Below are 20,978 nucleotides of genomic sequence, written 5' to 3'. Positions count from 1 at the left end.
CAGCATGTCAGCGCCTTTGCCACCAAATCTAACTAATTCAATGCCAAATAATCAATCCTAGGTCTTGTCTCTCTATATTTGCATTCAATATTTCTCATGTATAGGAAACTATGATAATTTAAAATGAAATGTGGGGAAAATACTACAAAAATAATCTCTTGTAAGCTAGATATCGCCTGACACTTAAGAGAACTGAACTACTTAAGAGAACTGCGCTACTGAAAACAAAGTGTGGGAAGATTAAGATCTCATTACAGAGGATTATAGCCATGAACTTTCTGCGTTTGACTGAAAGGAGAATGTGAAGCACTTAGGCTTTTTGGATGAGAGTAACTAGAAAAACTGCTGTGGCCCTAGTCAGGCTGAGTCACAGACCACAAGTAAAGAAAGGAAATTCAAAATATCAGAGAATGTGTAGGAAGGAAGAATGAGGAAGGGACTGGATGGAAGAAGAACTGGTTCATCAAAACCATCCTGCCTGGAAAACAGACAGCTTACAGATAACCAAACATAATTAAGGATAGATAGCATACATTATATTTAATATGGTCTCTGACTAAAATAAAGCCTGGATTGCCAGAAAAAAATGTATTTAGGGGAGACTTGTGATATCTCCAGATGGATGGTTTTCTGGTGTTTCCAGAAAGATGCTATAGCATTACTTTGATGTGACACAATGTTGTAGAAATCAACACCACATCTGCCTCTGAGAAGGAAATGGAGGCCAGGCCTTGGTTGTTATGTCTATCAGCCTAACTGTTCAGGAGGCTGAGATCTGAGGATCATGGTTTGAAGCCGACCCAAGCAGACTCTTATTGTCAACTAACCATCCCTAAAAATGCAGAAATGGATCTCTGGCTCAAGTGGCAGAGTGCTAGTCTTGAGCCAAAAAGTTCACGGGCAGCTACCAGGCCCTGAGAATTCAAACCCTCAGACCAGCATACAAAAACAAAAAACTCAGGGGAAGGGCTACAGAGATAGGGAGAAAATAACATTTCATTTTTAAAGCATGTAGGAATTAATACTGTGACAAAGAGTTGATAAAAATTTAAGAGGTAAAAAAATTGCAAATTATTTCTACTTTAATTGTAACCATCATCATGTCATATTTTCTCAAATTCTTTTTTAAATTTTTTATTGTCAGGAAAATATATAGAGGGGTTACAGTTACATTTGCCAGGAGGTAGGTGCATTACTTCTCACACATTGATATTCCTTCTCATGTTTTTGTCCCCATTTCCCTCCTCCCCACCCTCCAATCATCTTGTTTTCCCCTCTTCCCTTTTCTATTTCAAATAAACAAACATATGTACAATATACCAGGTAACAAAGTCAGATACAGTAACTATGAGATTAACCAGAGGGCAACAAAAGAGAAGAGAAATAACATAGTACTTTAAGAACAACAATCACACAAGATAAAGCTCTTGTTCCCATATCCTAGAGATCCTTTTATTTAGTCTCATCCTATATGACCTTATTGGTTTCCCTCATTTTTAATAATTAGTACACATCTATGACTCTCCTAGCAGAGGATTACAATAAAATTCTTTAAATAATAGGTAAGAAGCAGAGGCAGAAAAATCAATCCAATGGCAACCCAATCAAAAGTTAGCAAAACTGGGGCCGGAAGTTTGGCCTAGTGGTAGAGTGCTTGCCTAGCACTATGGTGGTACCGATTCCTCGGTACCACATACATAGAAAAAAGTCAGAAATGGTTCTAAGGCTCAGGTGGTAGAGCTCTAGCCTTGACAAAGTCCAAGGACAGTGCTCAGGCCCTGAGTTCAAGTCCCAGGACTGGCAAAAAAAAAGTTAGCAAATCTTTCTATTAAAAACAAGCAGAGCATTATAGTCCATGAGTGTAATTCTAGGTATTTGGAAGATGACAATAGAGAGAGATTATTTCAGGCAAAGTAAGTATGAGACCCTATCTGTAAAACAACTCAGAGTAACAGGACTAGGCGGCATAGCTTAAATGGTAAAGCTCTTGCCTAGCAAGCACAAGGCCCTCAATTCAATCCCCAGTACAAAGAAATGAAGGGAGGGAAGGAGGGAGGGAGGGAGGGAGGGAGGGAGGGAGGGAGAGAAGGGAGGGAGAGAAGGAAGGAAGGAAGGAAGGAAGGAAGGAAGGAAGGAAGGAAGGAAGGAAGGGAGGGAGGGAGGGAGGGAGGGAGGGAGGGAGGGAGGGAGGGAGGGAGGGAGGGAGGGAGGGAGGGAGGGAAGGAAGGGAGAACATGTAATGAGTTGTGGTGGAATACACATGTAATCCCATTGTAGACTTTGTCTACACAATGAGACATAAAACAAGCCAGGTACCAGTGACTTACACTTGTAATCCTAGCTACTCAGGAGGCTAAGATCTGAGAATTGCTATTTGAAGCCAGGTTGGGTAGGAAAATTAAACTCTTATTTCTAATAAAACTACCAAAATCCAGAAGTGGAGCTGTTGCTCAAGTGGTAGAGCATTAGCCTTGAGCAAAATAAGCTTTGGGATAGTATCCAGGTCCTGAGTTCAAGCATCCAGTACTAGCACCAAAGAGAGAGAAACAGAGAGAGAGGAGGGTGGGCAGAGAGAGACAGAGACAGAGAGAGACAGAAAGAGAGAAGCAATTTCAAAGTAGGCACATCACACAGCAGTCTGTTCATCTGAATTCAGTAGTAAAAATAAGGTTCTCAAGTGAGCGTTGAAGTTCTGTTCAACCATACAATTCTATGGTTTGAAGAAGGATCCCCAGTAATGAAGGATAATTAGCCATTCAATAACATCCTTGCAGAGTCTTTAAAAGGAAATCCTGGCTTTTGTCTATCTTACTGATGTAAAGTTACTTATGAGCAGTTTTATTTTAAAAATAAAAGCTACTTCAGTATGATCTCTAGTAGTGTGAAATCCCTATCCCAGGCATTCATCAGTGTTATCCATAATTCCATGATTTGTTGTGGTGTTGACTAGAGCTTATGTTTTTTTCACTGTATGAGAATTATTTTCCCGGACAACGACATGAGTTGGCTGGCCTCATTATTCAGTATCAGTAAGCAATTAACTGTAATACAAAACTGTTACCCTGAACACTTGTGGGGGGGGTGGAGAAATCCTTTTTGCTGAGTTTATGACACCAACAACCTGCCCTGGCACTGATTAACAAACCCAGTTCACTTCATTATAAACAGAAGTGGGGTCATGGCTCAAAGTGGTAGAGCATTAGATTTGAGCAAAAACGCCCAGGTCCTGAGTTCAAGTCCTAATGCCAGCAAATTAAAAAATAAAAAGTACCACTCCATCCAAAAAAAATAAAGACTTTGTCTCAATTTTGAAAGAACATAGGAAATAAAAATCAAACCCCAAAATGTGGGGCTTTGTTTTGTTTTGGTGCCAATCCTTGGGCTTGTACTCAAGGCCTGGGCACAATCTCTGATCTTTTTTGCTCAAGGCTACTACCCTACACTTGACCCATAACTCCTCTTCTGGCATTTTGGTGGTTATTTGGAGATAAATGTCTTTTTCCTGTGCCACCTGGCTTTTAACTGCAACCCTTAGATCTCTCCTGAGTAGCTAGAGTAGCAGACATGAGCCACTGGTACCCACCCAAAAGGCTTTTTCTTTTTTTAAGTTATTCAATTTTCATTCCATTTCATTTAAATCTATCTTAATAGAGTACTTACTTAGGTTTAAAAGTGAAGAAGCCCAAAGAAAGCTAAATTAATCAAGACTAAGAGAGATCTTACTAAAATTCTTAAGAAGTATGTGCTCAGTTTTCCTCCCAGACTGCCCAGGAATCACCTATCACCATGCCTGACAGTTACTATCTAGACAAAACTCAAGACCAACTGACCACATCAGAGGAAATAAGGGTTATCAGTGTCCTTTACTATAGGAAGGCAGCAGTATCTAAGAAATTGGGAAAAGTAGGCACACTGTACATTCGATGCCATTTTTGTATTTAGTTTCTGGATCCATTTTGGAACATGGCTCACACCTATAATCCTAAGTTGGTCAGGAGTCTGAGATCAGAGAATCAAGGTTGAAAGCCAATCCCAACAGGAAAGTTCATGATGCTCATTTAACCAGCAGAAAGCTAAAAATGGAGCTGTGGCTCAAACGGTAAAGCACCAGTCTTGAAGGAAAAAGATGAGACAGAGCCTAAACCCTGAATTCAAGCCCCAGTAATGGTACACACACACACACACACACAACAAACAACACACACTTGAAGTGATGGGGAATAAAATAGGAGAAAGCGAAGGAAGGAATGGCACTGTCTGAAAAGAAACATACTCTTTTCCTGACTTATGAAATGATAACCCTCTATACAACACCTTAATAATGACAATAAAATTACATATTATAAGCACCACAGAATACATTTTAGTGGTGCAAAGATAACTGATTTTGAAAGTTGGATACAATCTTTCATGATCTGTATAGTGGGTGTGGAGAAGACATCAAGAAAACAGTGGAAGGAACTCAAGAACAGATTGAAAGGAGTCAGGAGTTAGCATGGCAAAAGACAGTGCCTTAACGTACTATGTTATTTCTCATCTCTTTTGCTGTCCCTTGGTTATCTCATATTGTTACAATATCTTACCTTGTTATCTGATATATTGTATATATGTTTATTTGGTTATTTGAAATAGGATAGGGAAGGGGGGAAAACAAGCTGAGTAGTAGGGATGGGGGAGGAGAATGGGGACCAAAACATGAGAAAGGATATTAATGTTTGTGAAGTAATGCACCTTCTATCTGGGAAATATAATGTAATCCTTCTATTAATTACAATAAAAATATATGAAAAAAAGAAATTCGGTAGTGACTACTTTCAGTGACTGGATTTTTCATAAGAATTAATGAGCTAGATAAACCAAAAAATGTACATATTTAGTCACTTTGGAAAAACAATTATGGCTTGGTATTTTCAAGAATCTCTAGGAGTATTTGGCTAGACATTATTTGTATATTTACTGGAATGCAGGATTCTCATTAATTTTTTTGCCAAATAACACAAAAATGAGCTATGTATTGGCATGGATTCTAGGATTGAAGATTTGGGGGAGTGATGTAGGGAGATGAGAGTGAGCAAAGAAATGGGTTGAGAAGTCTAGCCTTGATCTAATGGAATATTACTGAGGCTGACTTTCCCCAGAGAATGGTGCTACCTGAAAGCATCACTCATCAGCTAAGAACAATGCTTCAGAGAAGAATGTAGTGATGATCTGTTAGCAGCCCCCACTCACTGCCCTCAGAAGGAGAGATCTAAGTAATATACATATGCCTTCATCTTCCTTCGTGCTTTTTTTCATGCAAAAAAGTCCTCGATAGCTCTGGAAAAATATCAGGTCCAAACTTCAGATAATTACAGAGCTATAGTAATCAAAACAGCTTGGTACTGGCACAAGAATAGGCCTGAGGGCCAATGTAATAGAACTGAAAACCCAGAAATCAACCCACAGACCCATGGCTACCAAAAAATAACATCGAAGAAAGACAGCCTCTTTAACAAATGGTGCTGGCAGAATTGGGTAAGCACCTGTAAAAAACTAAAGTTGAATTCTTATATGTCAACCTGCACCAGAAGTAACTCCAAATGGATCAAAGTCCTGGAGGTAAAAGCAGATACCCTCAAAATTTTACAGGAAGGAATAGAAAATACACTAGGACTCGCTGGCACGTTTTTGCTGTATTTGACTTTGTTACCTGGTATACCATATATATAGTTATTTGTTTATTTGAAAAAGGGGAAGGAAGAGGTAAAACAAGATAATTGGGAGTGGGTGGGGGGAGAGAAAGGGGAACAAAAACATGAGAAGCAGTATCAAGGTTCAAAAAGGAATGTACCCACTACCTGACGAATGTAACTATAATCCCTCTATACATTATCCTGACAATAAAATACAATTTTTGAAAAAGTCCTCAGGTGTTGTGTTGCACAGCTTCTATAGCAGTTGCACAATTATTTGCTTGTGGGTGAACACATGGAAGATTCAATAGAAAGGATAGTGCAGATTTCTACCATAACCTCGAGCATCTATGTTCCAAGACACAATGTGTGGGTTCTGTTCATCCGATAGGAACTGTGGCCATCTCCATGTCAAACCTGCAGGAACTGAGATGGATATGTTTGCCTGGTCCACGCGGCTGGTGAGACCTTACCTCTTCAATATACAAAATGTTCAGAAATGAGTGAAGTGAAATAAACAGGAAAAAATAGATTCTAAGCCCCTCCACCCCTCCCCACCCTCCGTGATTCTGAGCATTCTAACAGAGTGGCTTTGTTTTCCTTTCAGAAGATGGAAGTAACAGATAACTTCCTCTCCTTCTGATCTAAAAGGACAGGGTATAGACTTCAACATGGTCCTTGAACAAAAGTGAGAAATTGTGCATCCTTGAATCAGGCTAAGTGGATGAAACAAATAGAAGATTCTTAGTATTTTGGTCTCTGCTGTATGACAGATTAGCCACAGATTATGCACAAATGTAATTACATATTCTAAATTGGTTGTTTATGTTTAGGCCTGGCTGTGTTTAAAAATATGCCATGAATGTTATTGGAAGACCTAAAACTAAAATAGAGAGTAATTTTTTCCAGTATTCCTCCAGGCACAAGTTTTCAGACTCAAAAATCTCACGAATCAGATGTGAAAATACCTCTAGGACATTTGGCTCTTCTAATGAGTTCCTCAGCTCTGCTTCAGGGTGATCATGGCTTTGTATGGTGTCGTAAAGACTGCCTTCAAGATTAGCTCCAAATAGCACCTTAGTTTATTTGCCCAAATAACACATTGTCATTATTAAATAGTTTTACAAAGAGGCTATAATTCTATAGGTCAGGTTATAACTACAGTGCTTCTCCGACAATATCACCCCTTCCTTCTTTCTCCCTCTGCCCATTCCCTCTTCTGTCTTCATCCACAAGTTTACATAGTTCATTTTTTACGTAGGGTACCTTGAATACACTGATATTCACAAAAGTCAGATGAGTGTCTAGCTACACAAAATCTTTAAAAATTGATGTTCCTGAATTATCAAAAAAGAAATGCTGTAGTGATTTCTCTTTCGTGTGCTCCCAGAAGCACTGTTTCCTACTTTACATTCATTGACTATGCTCATTGTGAACTCTGACTCTTCTGACAAAGTAGAAAAGCAGGTCATAGTTTTATGTCAAAAGGAAATGGCCTTTTAGTGTCCATTTTGTTTATTTGTTTGTGTTTTGTATTTGTATGTATTTGTGTTTCTTCTATAGTCCTTGGAAATCAATATCGGTGACTGGAAACAACCAATATTAGTGATTAGTGTTAATATTATTGTTGCAGTTTTTTATACCAGCCTCCAGCTTTGCCCACAACCTCTCTTTATTCTCAGCCAATAGGAAACAGTAGTGAGATTGCCTTTCAAATATATTGAGACTCGAGAAAGTATTTTCTGATATTTTGGTTCCTATCAGCATGTAAATCAAACACAGAAATCCAGCCTGGTGCCTGAGAACTGACTTGTAATACCTGACGCTTCTTTTGAGGCCAATCCATCAAGACAGTGGCTTGCTCATGTATTCCCACAGATACACTTCTTCAGAGTCACTGTTTTCTGTCTGGAGCAGCTTGTGTGTATCACCAAGGGAAGTCATCCCAGGCTATGATGGTCTATTGCTTCACCTTTATTTATTTATTTATTGCTTCACCTTCATTTATTGTTATCATGGTATTTGTAATACAAGTACAAACCAGGATCAGGGGTTTAAGATGCAGCAAGGATAAGATTAAGAAGTTGATGTAAAGGTGGGTATGGCTTATGCCTGTATTCCTAGCTACTCAGAATGCTGAGATCTAAAGACTTAACTTCTATGCCAACCTGGGCAGATAAATCTGCCAGACTCTTATCTACAATTAATTGCTAAAAGCCAGAACTTGGAGTGTGGCTCAAGTGATAGAATGGCAGCCTTAAGTGAAACAGCAAAGCAAGAGAATGAGGCCTAAAGTTCAAGTGCTAACACTGCTGAAGAAGGAAAAGGAGGAAGAGGAGGAGAAGGAGGAGGCAGAGGAGGAGGAAATGATCATGGAACTTAAAAGTATTTTACCTACTTCTGAAAAATGGAGTTCTACATAGACAGCCCTTTGTCCCTCCTCAACATGGTAATAAATATCACCTTTTAACATTTATTACAGGAAAAGTACTCTACTAATAATAGATTCTCTTATTTAACACTTGAAGCAGCCATGATCACATGATAGCATTATTGCTGGTATCGCCATTTTTACTTTATCATAGATGATAAGGAGTCTTCAGAATCAGCAATGCATACAGTCTCATAACCAGCCACCACAGGGCTGCAGCTTGAAGCCAGTGGTCTGCCCCAAGAGCTTTCCAGTACCTCCCATCAATTCCCTTGAGTGATATCTATGGGCAAAGAAAAGTAGTACAATGCTACATTATTAAGAATCTTTATTCTCCAGACAGATTTTTTTAAATAATGTATCTCTGTGTGTGGGCTTTCTGATTCCAGAAATTTGTTTCCAGATAAAGAATACCTTTGCTAGGCCTGGAATTGGACCTAGTAGTAGAGTGCTTGCTTAGCATGCATGAAGACCCAGGTTCAATTTCTCAGTACCACATCCGTAGAAAAAGCCAGAAGTGGTGCTGCGGCTCAGGTGGTATAGCACTAGCCTTGAGAACACCCAGACAGTGCTCAGGCCCTGTGCTCCAGCCCCAGGACTGGCAAAAAAAAAAAGAATATCTTTGCAGGGATCTTCATGGTCTCTAAGTTCTAGAAGCACAAGAATCTCATTTCCTGAGCAGTGAATGCCAGGTGCATGGCATGGAGTAAGTACTCAGTACTTGCCTTTATAACGAATGAACTTATAGCCATTTCTATACACTCAATAGTGTCACTTTATTGTTTACCTTTAACAAGTGTCTGCTTAGACAAGAGAAGACATTCATGAGAGTTATCAAAGAAAAACAAAACATTGTCTGCCTTGTACATAACAATGTAGAAAATACTACCCACCACCAATGTCAGGCACAGTATAAATATTTGTTGATGCTCAGTCAGCTGTTAGAATTTTCCAAAGAGCTTCTAAATTTTACTGGAAAGTATACTGAGAGCTTAGTTGTGACTGCCTACCTTTTAAGAGACATGAATACTAAGAATACCCACAATTAAAAACAACAACAACTTGCAGATCTGTTCTCATTTTCAGCTGCCATTAGAGCAAAGGGAAGAGTATATACAGATACCTTCTGTCTCTCAGCACTCCTTCAATGAATGCTTGCAACTGAAGGAGAGGACATGGTTTAATCACTGCCCTGCTGGGGGAAGGATGAAAAGGGTGGAACTTCATTTGGAAGGAAGCAGGCACTGCAAAAATATAAACTTCTAGATGTCCTACAAAGTTGCTTTGTCATTTTGTAAAAGCTTGTTTTATGGGACCGGGTTTGATTCCACAAAGGCTGAAAATTGCATTTGAAATTAATATTAGCTTTGTTTTCCTAGGCTTAGCTTTTTGACCTTGAGGTCCTTAACAGGTTTTACTTGGTTTTTAACTCCATTGTTGACTGCATGTACCAAATGTGCTATCAGTTCCAGTCTCCTTTCTGAGGAGGTTGATGGTGGCAGCAATGAAAATATGAAGAGAGACAGGCTTGTCTGGGGGACCAAAGCAGGCTAAGGACTCTGCAGATGCTGTGGTCACTGCATCTTCAAGTGAATTCACATTTTGTTTTTCTTTCAACACTGGCCAATGAGCCCAAGGCCTTGCACATGCTGGGCAAGTAATCTTTTGCTTGAGCTGTAACCCCCCACCCCCCACCCCCGCCCCTGCCTCCCTCTCCCCACCCCCAGCCCAGCCCTTTTATTTGTGTTGCTTTTTTATCTCGGAGAAAAATCTCATCACAGTCTTTGGAGTTGCCTTGAATTCATGATCCTCCTGAAATCACAGGAGCTAAATTCATATAAAATCTTAGCATGTAAAGTATTTGTAAGGATTAAAAAGCATTTGCATATTAATTTCCTTCCTCTAGCCATGAATCTAAATGTAAATCCAATTATTACAAATCTTATTTTCATTCCTAATTTATTTCCTTCTGTTGCATTTCTATTTTTCTTAAAATTTGGAGTAAGAGTATTCAATTATTCAAAAGATCCAATAACTATTAAGGACATGAATAACCTTCCATTGTTTCCATTTGGGGATTGTCTTTTAACATAAAGCCCTTATAGCCATCTTGCTAATAAGTCAATTATTCTCAGCCCAGAAGAGCTTAGATTTGAGGGGAAGTTGGTGCAACTTTATCACAAACTATTAGAATAGGAATAGAGTCAAGGAAAAATGAGGTTGGGCATTTAAATGGTGCTAGATTTGGAATTGACCCATGAACTAAAAGTAAGAAGTGAAGAGAAACAGTTTAAGCACCTGGGAAAAATAAAGTCTAGGTTCTTAAACTGTTTCTCTTCACTTCTTACTTTTAAGAGAAACAGTTTAAGAACCTAGACTTCTTTTTTCCCCGTGGCTAAAATACCTTAGTTTTTGAGAGCTCAGATATGGTAGATCTGAATGCTTAGCCAAGTCATTTTCTTTCCTGGATATTTGGCCTTGAGTAAGTACTTACCTCCCAACCATACTACTTGCCTGGGAAAGTATTAATACCTCAGCACTTCCCTTGTTATCTGGAACAGAGCAAGGCATAACACACGATGACACGTGCACACACCCATTCGTGTGCACACACCATGCCATCTACTCACTTTACATACATACCCATGCATTTCCTGGACAGAGTAGAAAGCTACCAAATTTGACAATCTAATGATGGCCTTGAGATAACTTCAGAACGCAAAACAAGCGTGCCTTTTGTCCCTTCTAAGAAGAAGAATATCAGAATCTTAAGCCAGGAGTTCATAATTTTCTTCACAAAAATGTCTTTCATAGCTCCATTCCTTTTCCCAGTTGTTTCTTCTCTCTGGTCTGCCCTTCTTCTAGGCTCACTTATAGAGTGCTTGACCCATGCATCTGCATCCCTGAGAAATTTTCCACAGTCTCTCACCCCATGCCATCCATCACACCTACCTGCTCCAACCCCAGGCGTAGGCTCTTCATTTCTACACGACCACTGACTTTCATTTATTCTGTGCTACTGACAATCAGACCCAAGGCCTAGAGTGTGTTAAGCAGAACAGACTTTTTTATTTGTGTGTGTGTGTGTGTGTGTGTGTGTCTGTGTCTGTGTGTCTGTGTGTGTTTTGTCGGGACTTGGGCTTGAGGTCAGGATCTAAGAACTGACAATTAGCTTAATCTGTTCAAGGCTGGCATTCTACTTCTTGAGGTTCATGTCTATTTCCAGCTTTTTTGGTGGTTGATTGGAAGTAAGAGACTCATGAACTTTCCTGCCAGGCCAGCTTCAAACCACAATCCTCAGATCTTAGCCTCCTGAGTAGCAAAGATTACAGGCATGACACTCTGACCCCTGGCAGGAGAAAAGTTTTAAAAGGAAAAGGAAAAAGCTGAGTGGGTAGTTCAATGGTAGAATACTTGCCTAACATGAGAGGTCTTGAATTTGATCCCCAGAACTGCAAGAAAATAATGCAGGATGAAGAATCTCAACCAAGAGAAATAATAATGATAAAAGGAAACCAAAGATAAAGAACAAAAGCAAACAGAATGAGACTAATCTTTGAGAAGCTAAATTATCCCCCAAAACAGCGAGTTTTGCAGGTTTTCAAGGTGCCATTTAGAACTCAGCATCCTGGAGACATATGAGCACTGAAGAGAACAGGGTCTATAATTAGGAAAGGTACTAAATGTCACAGGAGGATGAAATTTGGCTTCCAACTCTAACTTCTTTACTTAGGCAGAAATCTTGGCAAAGATTTAAGTCTTTATTCAACTACATTGTAATTTTGTAAGACCTCAAATTGCTGGAATGCTGGAAGAAGAGAAATCGAAAAATCAGAAGGGAAAGGAGTATCTTAATTTAATTTTCTGGTTAATGTGACACGTGCTTGTTATCTAAGTACTAGGAACTGACACTGTTAAATACAGTAGAGGAAAAGTGAAATGTAATTCTTGTCTACAATGAACATATCTTTTCTCTAGGTTCTCCCTTCTTTCCATATTGCTTGTTAATATCACTTAGTTATAGAAGGGGTTTCACTGTAACATGTCTGTAGATGCATATGACATGCCTGGACTAGATTCCTCACTCTATTCCATTTACTCTTTTTTATACTTCAAAGCATTTTCGAAGTATTTTTTTCTTACTGGTGTTTTAACAAGTATAGAATACCTAACTGGACTTATTCTTCCTTCTATGTATCTATATCTAAAATCCAGGGTGGTAATTACTTCAGTGTATTTTGTTTAGTTTTGGCTTAATTCTTTCAGACAGGGCCTTGCTATCTAACCCACACTGACCTGGAACTCATTCTGTAACTCGGGCCGGCCTCAGACTCACTGTGTAGCCCAAGCTGCCCTTGATTTCACAATCCTTCTACCTCAACCTTTCAATAACTGGGATTACAGATTTGTGCTACCATGCTTGTTATTTTCAACCAATATTTATTAAATTGGATTGCATTTATGTAAGTAGGGTAAAAGACTGGATAGACTTTATGTTGATCCCAAAACAAATTCCAAAAGTTTACTTAACAAAATTTGGTATATCAAAACTACACTGAGACATTTTTCTGAACAACAGGCCTATTTGCTCTTTAACTTTGGAGTAAGAAACAATATACTATCTAATCAAGTCCATCTTAGTATCTTAAGTACTCTCCACTTGTACCAAGGACAGCCTTGCTTCTGCTACCTTCTTTGAGGTAAATATATCTTCTAAGTGCTTTTTAAAAGTTCCCTATCATAGTGCCCATCAATTAGCAGGCAGAAACTCGGGGACTTGATGTCCATTCACAAATCTGAACGTTGGTCAGACTCTGAATGTCTGTTCTTAGTCTACAAAATGTGAATAATAAACCAACCTACCCTATAGGTCAAGAACTGTTGTAGATCAATTCCAACCCTTATACTTTGGCTCATCTCTTTCAACAGCAACCTCCAGCAAGGCCTGTGACCTACCATCTCCCACCTTGAGTATGATCCAGCTTTAGATCTCCTATCCTTTAATGACATCACCAGAGTGAGTTCTTGGAAAGGAGCCTGCAGTACTTTCCCCTTACAGGCACTAGGAAGAACCAAGTCCTGCCTGGGCTATGGTGAGGGACAGCTGAGGCAAGTTGGATGTTGGTGAACCGAACCTTGGTATAGAATCAAAGGATTTTCTGTGGGAAGCAGCAGCCACAAAATGACCCATATTGGGACCATATTTTTCCACCTAGAAAGTCTCTTAGAAGGGAGATAGTGTATGCTTCCTTTGAATCCCGAGAGGGACTGGACAGCAGTGAGAAAACAGAAATAGAATCCATACTACATGACCTCAGTCCCATCAACACATGAAAAAGCAGGGCTGTTCACACAGAGAAGTTGTGGGTACAACTACAGTCAGCAGTAGAAAATGAGGAGTCACCACTTTCCCTAGGAAATGGCTAGCCTTAGCCTAAAGACCCACAAAGAGAGCTCTGTTGGAAGCTGAGATGCCATCTCACAGTGGGCCTGCTCTAGCCAGTCTAAAAATTTCTTCTGCCCACAGGCATGGCTATCTAGAGGGCATGTGTATCATTCAGAGAAAGAAAATCACTTCCCACAGGCCCTAGATTTGAAATATGAAAAAGAATATTTAAATATATTATAATTGGACTTTGCCCAGCTTAGCTTTTGTTGTTGGTGGTGGTGGTTTTGTTTTGGGTTTTTTTTTGCCAGTTTGGGCTTGAGCTCAGGGCCTGAGCACTACTGTCCTTGGACTTTCTCAAGGTTAGAGCTCTACTGCTTGAGCCTCAGCACCACTACCAGCTTTTTTTTTTCTATGTATGTGGTACTGAGGAATTGAACAGGGCCTTCATGCATGCTAGGCAAGCACTCTACCACTAGGCTAAACTCCCAGCCCCCTAGCTTAGTTTTTGAGGATACTTTAGGATCTATCCTATGATCCCTATTTCATTTTTTTGAGTGTTCAGCTAAATCTAAGGTTATCCCAGTGGGACCGGTGAGTCACGATGCTAGCCCCATAGATACATGTGGATTCAAGTCCACTCACTTATATGAGCTTGGATAAATTCTTTCATTTCTTGGAAGCTTGATTTGGTTCTGGTTTAGTTTGGTTTATTTATGCATGGACTGAGCCCAGAGCCTTGCACACACGAAGCGAGTGCTCTCCCACCAAACTACGGCTGTTTTGCAACTCTAAAATGAGGATAACAGATATCTTCTTTATAGTGTAACTGTAGAGAGTGAGTGATTAAAGTGTCTTAAGTAAACTTACAGTACCAAACACTGCTGCCTGAGTGATAGTATTGAGTGCTGAGCTAGTGTTGTAAGAGTCATCAAACTATCACAAGTTAGCCCTTTTTCCTAGGTCTCTGTACCGAAGTAAATGAGTCATTATTACATTATTTTAAGGCATCAAACTTAGGGAAAGTAATTTTCTTAAAACACTTCAGAAACCCTTACCAGTTTTCTCTGGGTTCTCTGTGTTATTGTTGAGTTTCTCATCAACATTTTCTAAACTTCGTCTATAATCTGAATGCCAAGTGAAAAATTGGACATAAGAGGCTTTAACAAGAAGAAGTCCATCAGCTGATACCCACGGCTCTCGTGTGTCTTTGTTCATCCCTGTGCACACAGTTATTTCCAGTTTTTCATATCTTCCCTTTTCTCATTCTGCTAAGAAATAATAAGCTCTCCAAAGCATGGTTCTGCAGGACAGCGCCACAGAAATTCTCACCAAAACATAGGATGCTCTGATTCTTCTCAGAGAACTATCCCTTACTCTAGCCCACCACCATCCTCAACTTTTCTTTTTTCCCAGTTTGGCCATACTACAATTTCAACTTAGTCTTCACACTTGATGAGTAGACCTTTTCCACTCAGGCCACTATGTCAGTACTTTTTTTTGGGGGGGGGAGGGACGGGGAGGGAGGTTGGTTATTCTCAACACCGGGTTTCATTTTATACCTATACTGGCCTGGATTGTGGTCCTTTTATTCAGGCCTCCCTGACACAGATGATATGTCACTGAGCCAGCCTTTGTACTTGGAATAACAAGCACTTGCCATATTACTCAGCCATTGATTGAAATTCAGCCTCAATGAAGTCTGAGGGCCAGATTGACCTCAACCATAATCCCCTGATCTCTGCCCCCAAAGCTAACATTATACATTGGCACTACCATATTTGGCTATCTTTCAAGTTTTAGTGTGAATTATGAGGCATTAGAAACATAATTCTATAAAGCAGTATAAGCAATGATTGTTCCATCATTGAATTCATTCCAAATACTGTAAGTCTTTAAAGTATTACTACTTTAATGTTATCTTCAAATTTGGGTTGGAGAAAAAAATTACTGTAAGAGAATACTAGCCAAATTCTCTTTAAAAAAAAAAAAGACATCACTGGGGGTGAGGGGAGGGAAATGGGTACCAACACATGAGTAAGGGTATCAATGTATGTGAATTAATGCACCTCCTATCTGGCAAATATAATGTAACCCTTCTATTAATTACAATAAAAAATATATGAAAAAGACATCACAAAACATAAAAGAGAACACTGGAAGGCTAGTTATTTGTATATTGAGGGTCTTCAGTAGGAATGGAGGGAAATTACTGATGGAAAGTGAGCTTAATTGAAAAGTCCTGCATGAAACAAAGTGTAAGTGAAAATTTCAAGAAGCTAATTTGATGCTAGGAGAATCCTTATGGGAAATACAAACCTGGAATAGTACTAATAACAAATCCCCTTTCTTTCCTCCTCCTAATTGACAAAAAAAGAGAAAATGTGAGAGACCAACTTAAGCTAATCAAAGATGAAATCTTGAAGATGAATTCCAATTTGCAATCCATTTGGGATAGTTGGTGAGCCTAATGTTGCTGGTCCCCAGAAACAATATACACGGAAAACCTTGTTTCTGTGGTAAAGACTTGAGAAGCCTCTTGAGTTCTGAAAACCACAGTCAAAAGAAAAATAAACCAAAGTTGATTTCTGCCATTTAAAAAAAATGCAAATCCTCATTGTCTCTTAGTCCTCAGATGGCCCAAACTTTTATTCTCTTTCTCTGCTATAATTTCCTCTCCCAATCTTGATATATTGTGTATGCTTTTGAAAGCCATAACATCATTTGTTATTCGGACTAAAATTGTTGTGAGTGAACTAAGGAAATCAGTAAACATTTCCTTTTAGAAATTTCCATATTAAATGACATAAAACAGATTGTATTGACCGTGTCCTTCATGAGTTTTCCCCTCAAAATATTTTTTTAAAAAGGTTTTCTTAGGACAGTTAGACATAAAGGAAATTCACCTAAAAGACAAAGTACCCATCTATCTCCAGAATTTCAGAGCTAGGAACAACTACAGACATCATCTGATTTATTACCACATAATTCTATCTCCCTGAAACTTTTTCTGACCTCTGTGATGTAAATAAATGTTTTGGCAGTACTGGGTTTGAGCTCAAGATACTGTTCTTTTTAGGCAGGCAGTCTACCATTTGAGCCGTACCCCTAGACCTTTTGCTATTATTTTTCTAATAGGATCTCTGTTTTAGGGCCGGCCAAGCTGGACAAAGATGCTATCATTCTACTTCCTGAGTAGCTGCAATCACAGCCATGTATCATCACTTTTTTTGTTTGTTTGTTTTTATTTTTTCCATATATTTTTATTGTAATTAATAGAAGGGTTACATGATATTTGCCAGATAGATGGTGCATTAATTCCCATACATTGATACCCTTTCACATGTCTTGGTCCCCATCACTTTTTTGTTAGTTGACACAGGATCTCAAACTAGGAATCTCTCAATTTCTACTTCCCATATAGGATGATAGGCCAGGCTACCACTCACAGCGTAACTAAAGTTTTTGTTTTTGTTGTTTTGTTTTGTTTTTTTGCCAGTCCTGGAGATTGAACCTGAGTACTGTCTCTGAGCTTCTTTTGTTCAAGGGTAGTACTCTACCACTGGAGCCACAGCACCACTTCCAGCTTTTTCTGTTTGTGGTGCTGAGGAACCAAACCCAGGTCTTCATGCTTCCTAGGCAAACCACTAAACCACACTCCCAGCCAATAAATTTTTATTTTTAGGAACTCTCATCACTTTTACCTATCTTGCCCCAAAAGTAGTATCTCTTCTCTAGGCTTTTAGTTAGTTAGTTAGTTGGTTTGTTTCAGGAATTTGCCTCAAACTCATGATCCTTCTACCTTTATTACCAAGTAACTGAGATTACAGACACTTGCCACTAGTTTACCCTTTGTATTTTAAAATTAATGGCTGATATTCTTATAGTTTAAAATAGGTTTTCTTTTTTGAAAAAAATGCTACTTTAGGACCAGAGTTTGGCCTAGTGGAAGAGTGCTTGCCTAGCATGCACAAAGACCCAGGTTCGATTCCTCGGTACGACATACACAGAAAAAAGTCAGAAATGGTGTTGGGGCTCAAGTGGTAGAGCTCTAGCCTTGAGAAAGCCCAAGGGTAGTTCAAGGCCCAGGACTGACAAAAAAAAAAGTACTGCTTTAGCTTCAAAATGCTATCTGGAAATCCTAGAGTGAGTAAGGCATGTTATAGCTAGGGCTTCTCAGCCTCAACACTGTGGACTTTTTAGGTGGAATAGTCCTTTGTTGTGAGTAGACTGCCAAGTGTGCTGTAGGATATTTACTGGCTTCCCACCCCCTGCCAGTGTTGCTCAGTGCTGCTCCCAGTGCTGCCACACTTTCTGAGACACTTTTCCAAGGGAACACTCCTAATGGGTACCTACTGATCAATAATATGGTTTATGCATGACAATCAACAAAATAGCTGATGATTTAAAAGCCAATTCTACCTTTATCATGCACACAACCCTATAATACTGAATGCCATCATTTTTCTTAAAAAAAAAAACTTGGCCAATTAAATAGCTGCTGAAGTGATACTATTAAATTATACTGTCCCCCAGAATTTCCAGGACATGACGTGAGTTGAAAGAGTAAACATAAGAGTCTCATGCCCATCAGGAATTACAGAAAACAAGAAATCAGGTTTCATCCTCTGATCCTGGTAAGGGAAGGAAGTGGCTTTAACAACCAAGTGGAGAGACTGTGTGAAGATCACTTTAATCCCTGGTAGCCCCAGATTCACCCATCCAAAAGCTGTTGATAAGAATACAAAACACCCAGCACCCAAAAAGGTCATATTGTCAATGTTTGATAACCAACATATAGAGATGGTTTTCCAAGTGTACATTTGTGTGATGAAAATTCCTATAAATATTTGCAGTTTTCTTTACCAACTATGACTCGGGAAAACTACTTTTATTTTAAATTGAAGACAGATATGAACGTATGTTCAATTATTGAACCACTTGGTAAGCACATAATTTAGTCATTTAATAATGTCATTTTATAATTTTTCAAAATTTTATAAAATTGCAAAATATTACATTCTATCATCTTCATTTCTAAATCTGTGTGTTTACCAGCTACATCTTTCATATAATATATGTAGTGTCTAATACAATATCTTTAGATTTGGTTTGGATATTGATTTTTTTTCTTCTTTTTTTAACACCTAATTAGAAAAATTCTCCTTGTTGTTTGTAACTATGTTTCCATTTTTTATTAGAAAAACTGAGCCAAAACAAGGAGTGAATTTCCATGATCTTTTCAGAACCTGATTTAGAAGAAAATGTTCCACATTTTTCTTAATCATAAGTGATTTCCTTATCCTTCCCTACATAATATGTGATCTGGGCTTAATGACCCTTAAATGGCTGCTTTAACTCGTTACAGATAGTTGCAGAAAGCATGAGCTTCATATTTTAGAATTAGCTAATTTATGTCTTCTCATGTTTCATATTTGTCTGTCCTGGTTTTCCCCAGTTTGATGCTGATCGAAATGAGGATGAGGTGTTCTATGACATCAGCATGGCAGTTGACAACAAGTTATTTCCAAACAAAGAGGCAGCAGCAGGTAAGTCACTATATCCTTCAGGCACTGGTACACCAACATCACCCACAAAATGTCTTGGGCTTTTTATTAATGCGTAACAAACTGTTACCAGGCTTGAAAGGACGGCCCTATCCTCACCCACTTGCCCATTCCAGTGTAAAAATAAAGATTCCCAAACAAAAGAAAAAAGCAGGGCTGTAAATCTGTCCCTTGTGATGAGTTGATGCTTCTCTCCCTATCATTACACATGTAAATACTAGACAATCGCATTACAATCTAAATAAATCTAGCCTAACCCATATTGGTACAAGTATGAAAAGCTGTGATTTCTTGAGGAACCCCTCCCCCTCCATCTCATACAAGCTTTCCTTGTGCTGCCTGGAAAAGCCTCTTCTTCCATCTTCTGTACAGCCACTGCTATCCCATATCCCAGCTCCTGCTTGAGCTTACTACTTCTCTTCCTAAGACTAGCAGCTGGAAATTTGCCTGTTGAACACTTGTACAGAGTTATCAGACCCTAAGCTAGGTTCTGTAGGAAGGAAATGCTTGCTGACATTCTTTCTTTTTTATTCCCTCTATCCTGAGCCAGTTCATCAACCTACAGATTTTTCCCCAATTATTCAAAAAGAAAAAAAAACCCACCACCCTGGAAACAGAAAGCTTTGACTTTTCCATAAGCCTCCAGAAGAGTACAAGTTGCAGCCTCTCTTGGGATCGTGTACTAAGGAATGAGTGTGTATGCACAATCCATGGTAGTTCATGCATCTGAAGCTACATACCCCCCTGGCCTTAAACCCCACCCATCTCCTCTGTAGGAGGCTTCAGGGCTGAGTCTGATGTAAAACAATCCATCAACCTCTACCTTATTGTCTTCCTAGAAAAAAATTATATATATATATATACACATAGATGTATATATATACATATAGAGAGATATAGATATACATTCATCTTACAAGTCTGTTCCAAGGCATCTCATACTCATCTCAGGCAGGCCATAGCACCATCCCCTTGTAGTGTATGCAGGCTCAGAGATCCTGACCCTCTCCAAAACATTGCCTTCTGCCACCAGGTCGATTAGCAGAGAGGTCTTCACAGCTCCTTCAAACTCTATATTAGCCTCTCTCCTGGCCCACACTTTTCTTTCTTTTTTATTGTCAGGATAATGTACAGAGAGGTTATAGTTACATGTGTCAGGTAGTAGGTGCATTACTTCTCACACATTGATACCCTTCTCATGTTTTTGTCCCCAGTTCCCTCCCCCTCATTCCCTCCTAATCGTCTTGTTTTCCCCCCCTTCCCTTTTCTGTTTCAAATAAACGTATATATAATATATCAGGTAACAAAGTCAGATACAGTAACAATATGAGATTAACCATAAGGGCAAAAAAAGAGAAGAGAAATAATATAACACATTAAGAACAACAATCACACAAGATATAGCTCTTGTTTCCATATCCTAGAGATTCTTTCATTTAGTTTCATCCTATATGATCTTATATACTTAGGTTTTGAGCTGTTGTAATCCTCTGCTAGGAGAATCCTAGATGAGTACTAATTATTACAAATAAGGGAAACCATTGAGCCTATGTTTCTTTGGGTCTGGCTTACTTCACTTAATATGATTTTTTTCTAAGTCTTTCCATTTCCTTATGAATGGGGCGATGTCATTCTTTCTGATGACAGCATAGAATTCCATTGTGCATAAGTACCATCTTCTTGATTCGATCATCTACTGAGGGCATCTGGGTTGGTTCCATATCTTTGCTATAGTAAATAATGCTGCCATGAACATCATTGCACTCGTTGCTTTAGCATGGCCCATACGTTTCCCCTTCACAGAGTTATAGCCCTGTTGGGTCCACAGCCATGCCCAGTGGGTGTGGTTCTGATCATGCTACATGCAGGAGCTCTGGAGCTACAGCCCTACCTATCATTGTACATGTTGATTCAGATACTTT

General features: G+C 39.0%; 1 protein-coding gene across 1 annotated transcript in view; it reads left to right on the top strand.

Annotated features, from left to right (window-relative positions):
• The window catches only part of Ak5 (adenylate kinase 5), a 220,263-nt gene that overhangs the window by 93,599 nt on the left and 105,686 nt on the right, over window positions 1-20,978 (top strand). Inside the window, exon 7 of the mRNA XM_090334589.1 lies at window positions 18,948-19,038. Within this exon, the coding sequence (XP_090190715.1) occupies window positions 18,948-19,038 (91 nt within the window). The remainder of the gene's footprint in view (window positions 1-18,947; window positions 19,039-20,978) is intronic.

The sequence above is a fragment of the Megascapheus bottae genome, chromosome 6, assembly GCF_031878675.1.
Source record: "Megascapheus bottae isolate mThoBot1 chromosome 6, mThoBot2.hap1, whole genome shotgun sequence".
NCBI classification, from domain to species: Eukaryota; Metazoa; Chordata; class Mammalia; order Rodentia; family Geomyidae; genus Megascapheus; species Megascapheus bottae.
Note: the sequence above shows the minus strand (reverse complement) of the source record. Positions and strands in the feature narration are given on the sequence as shown.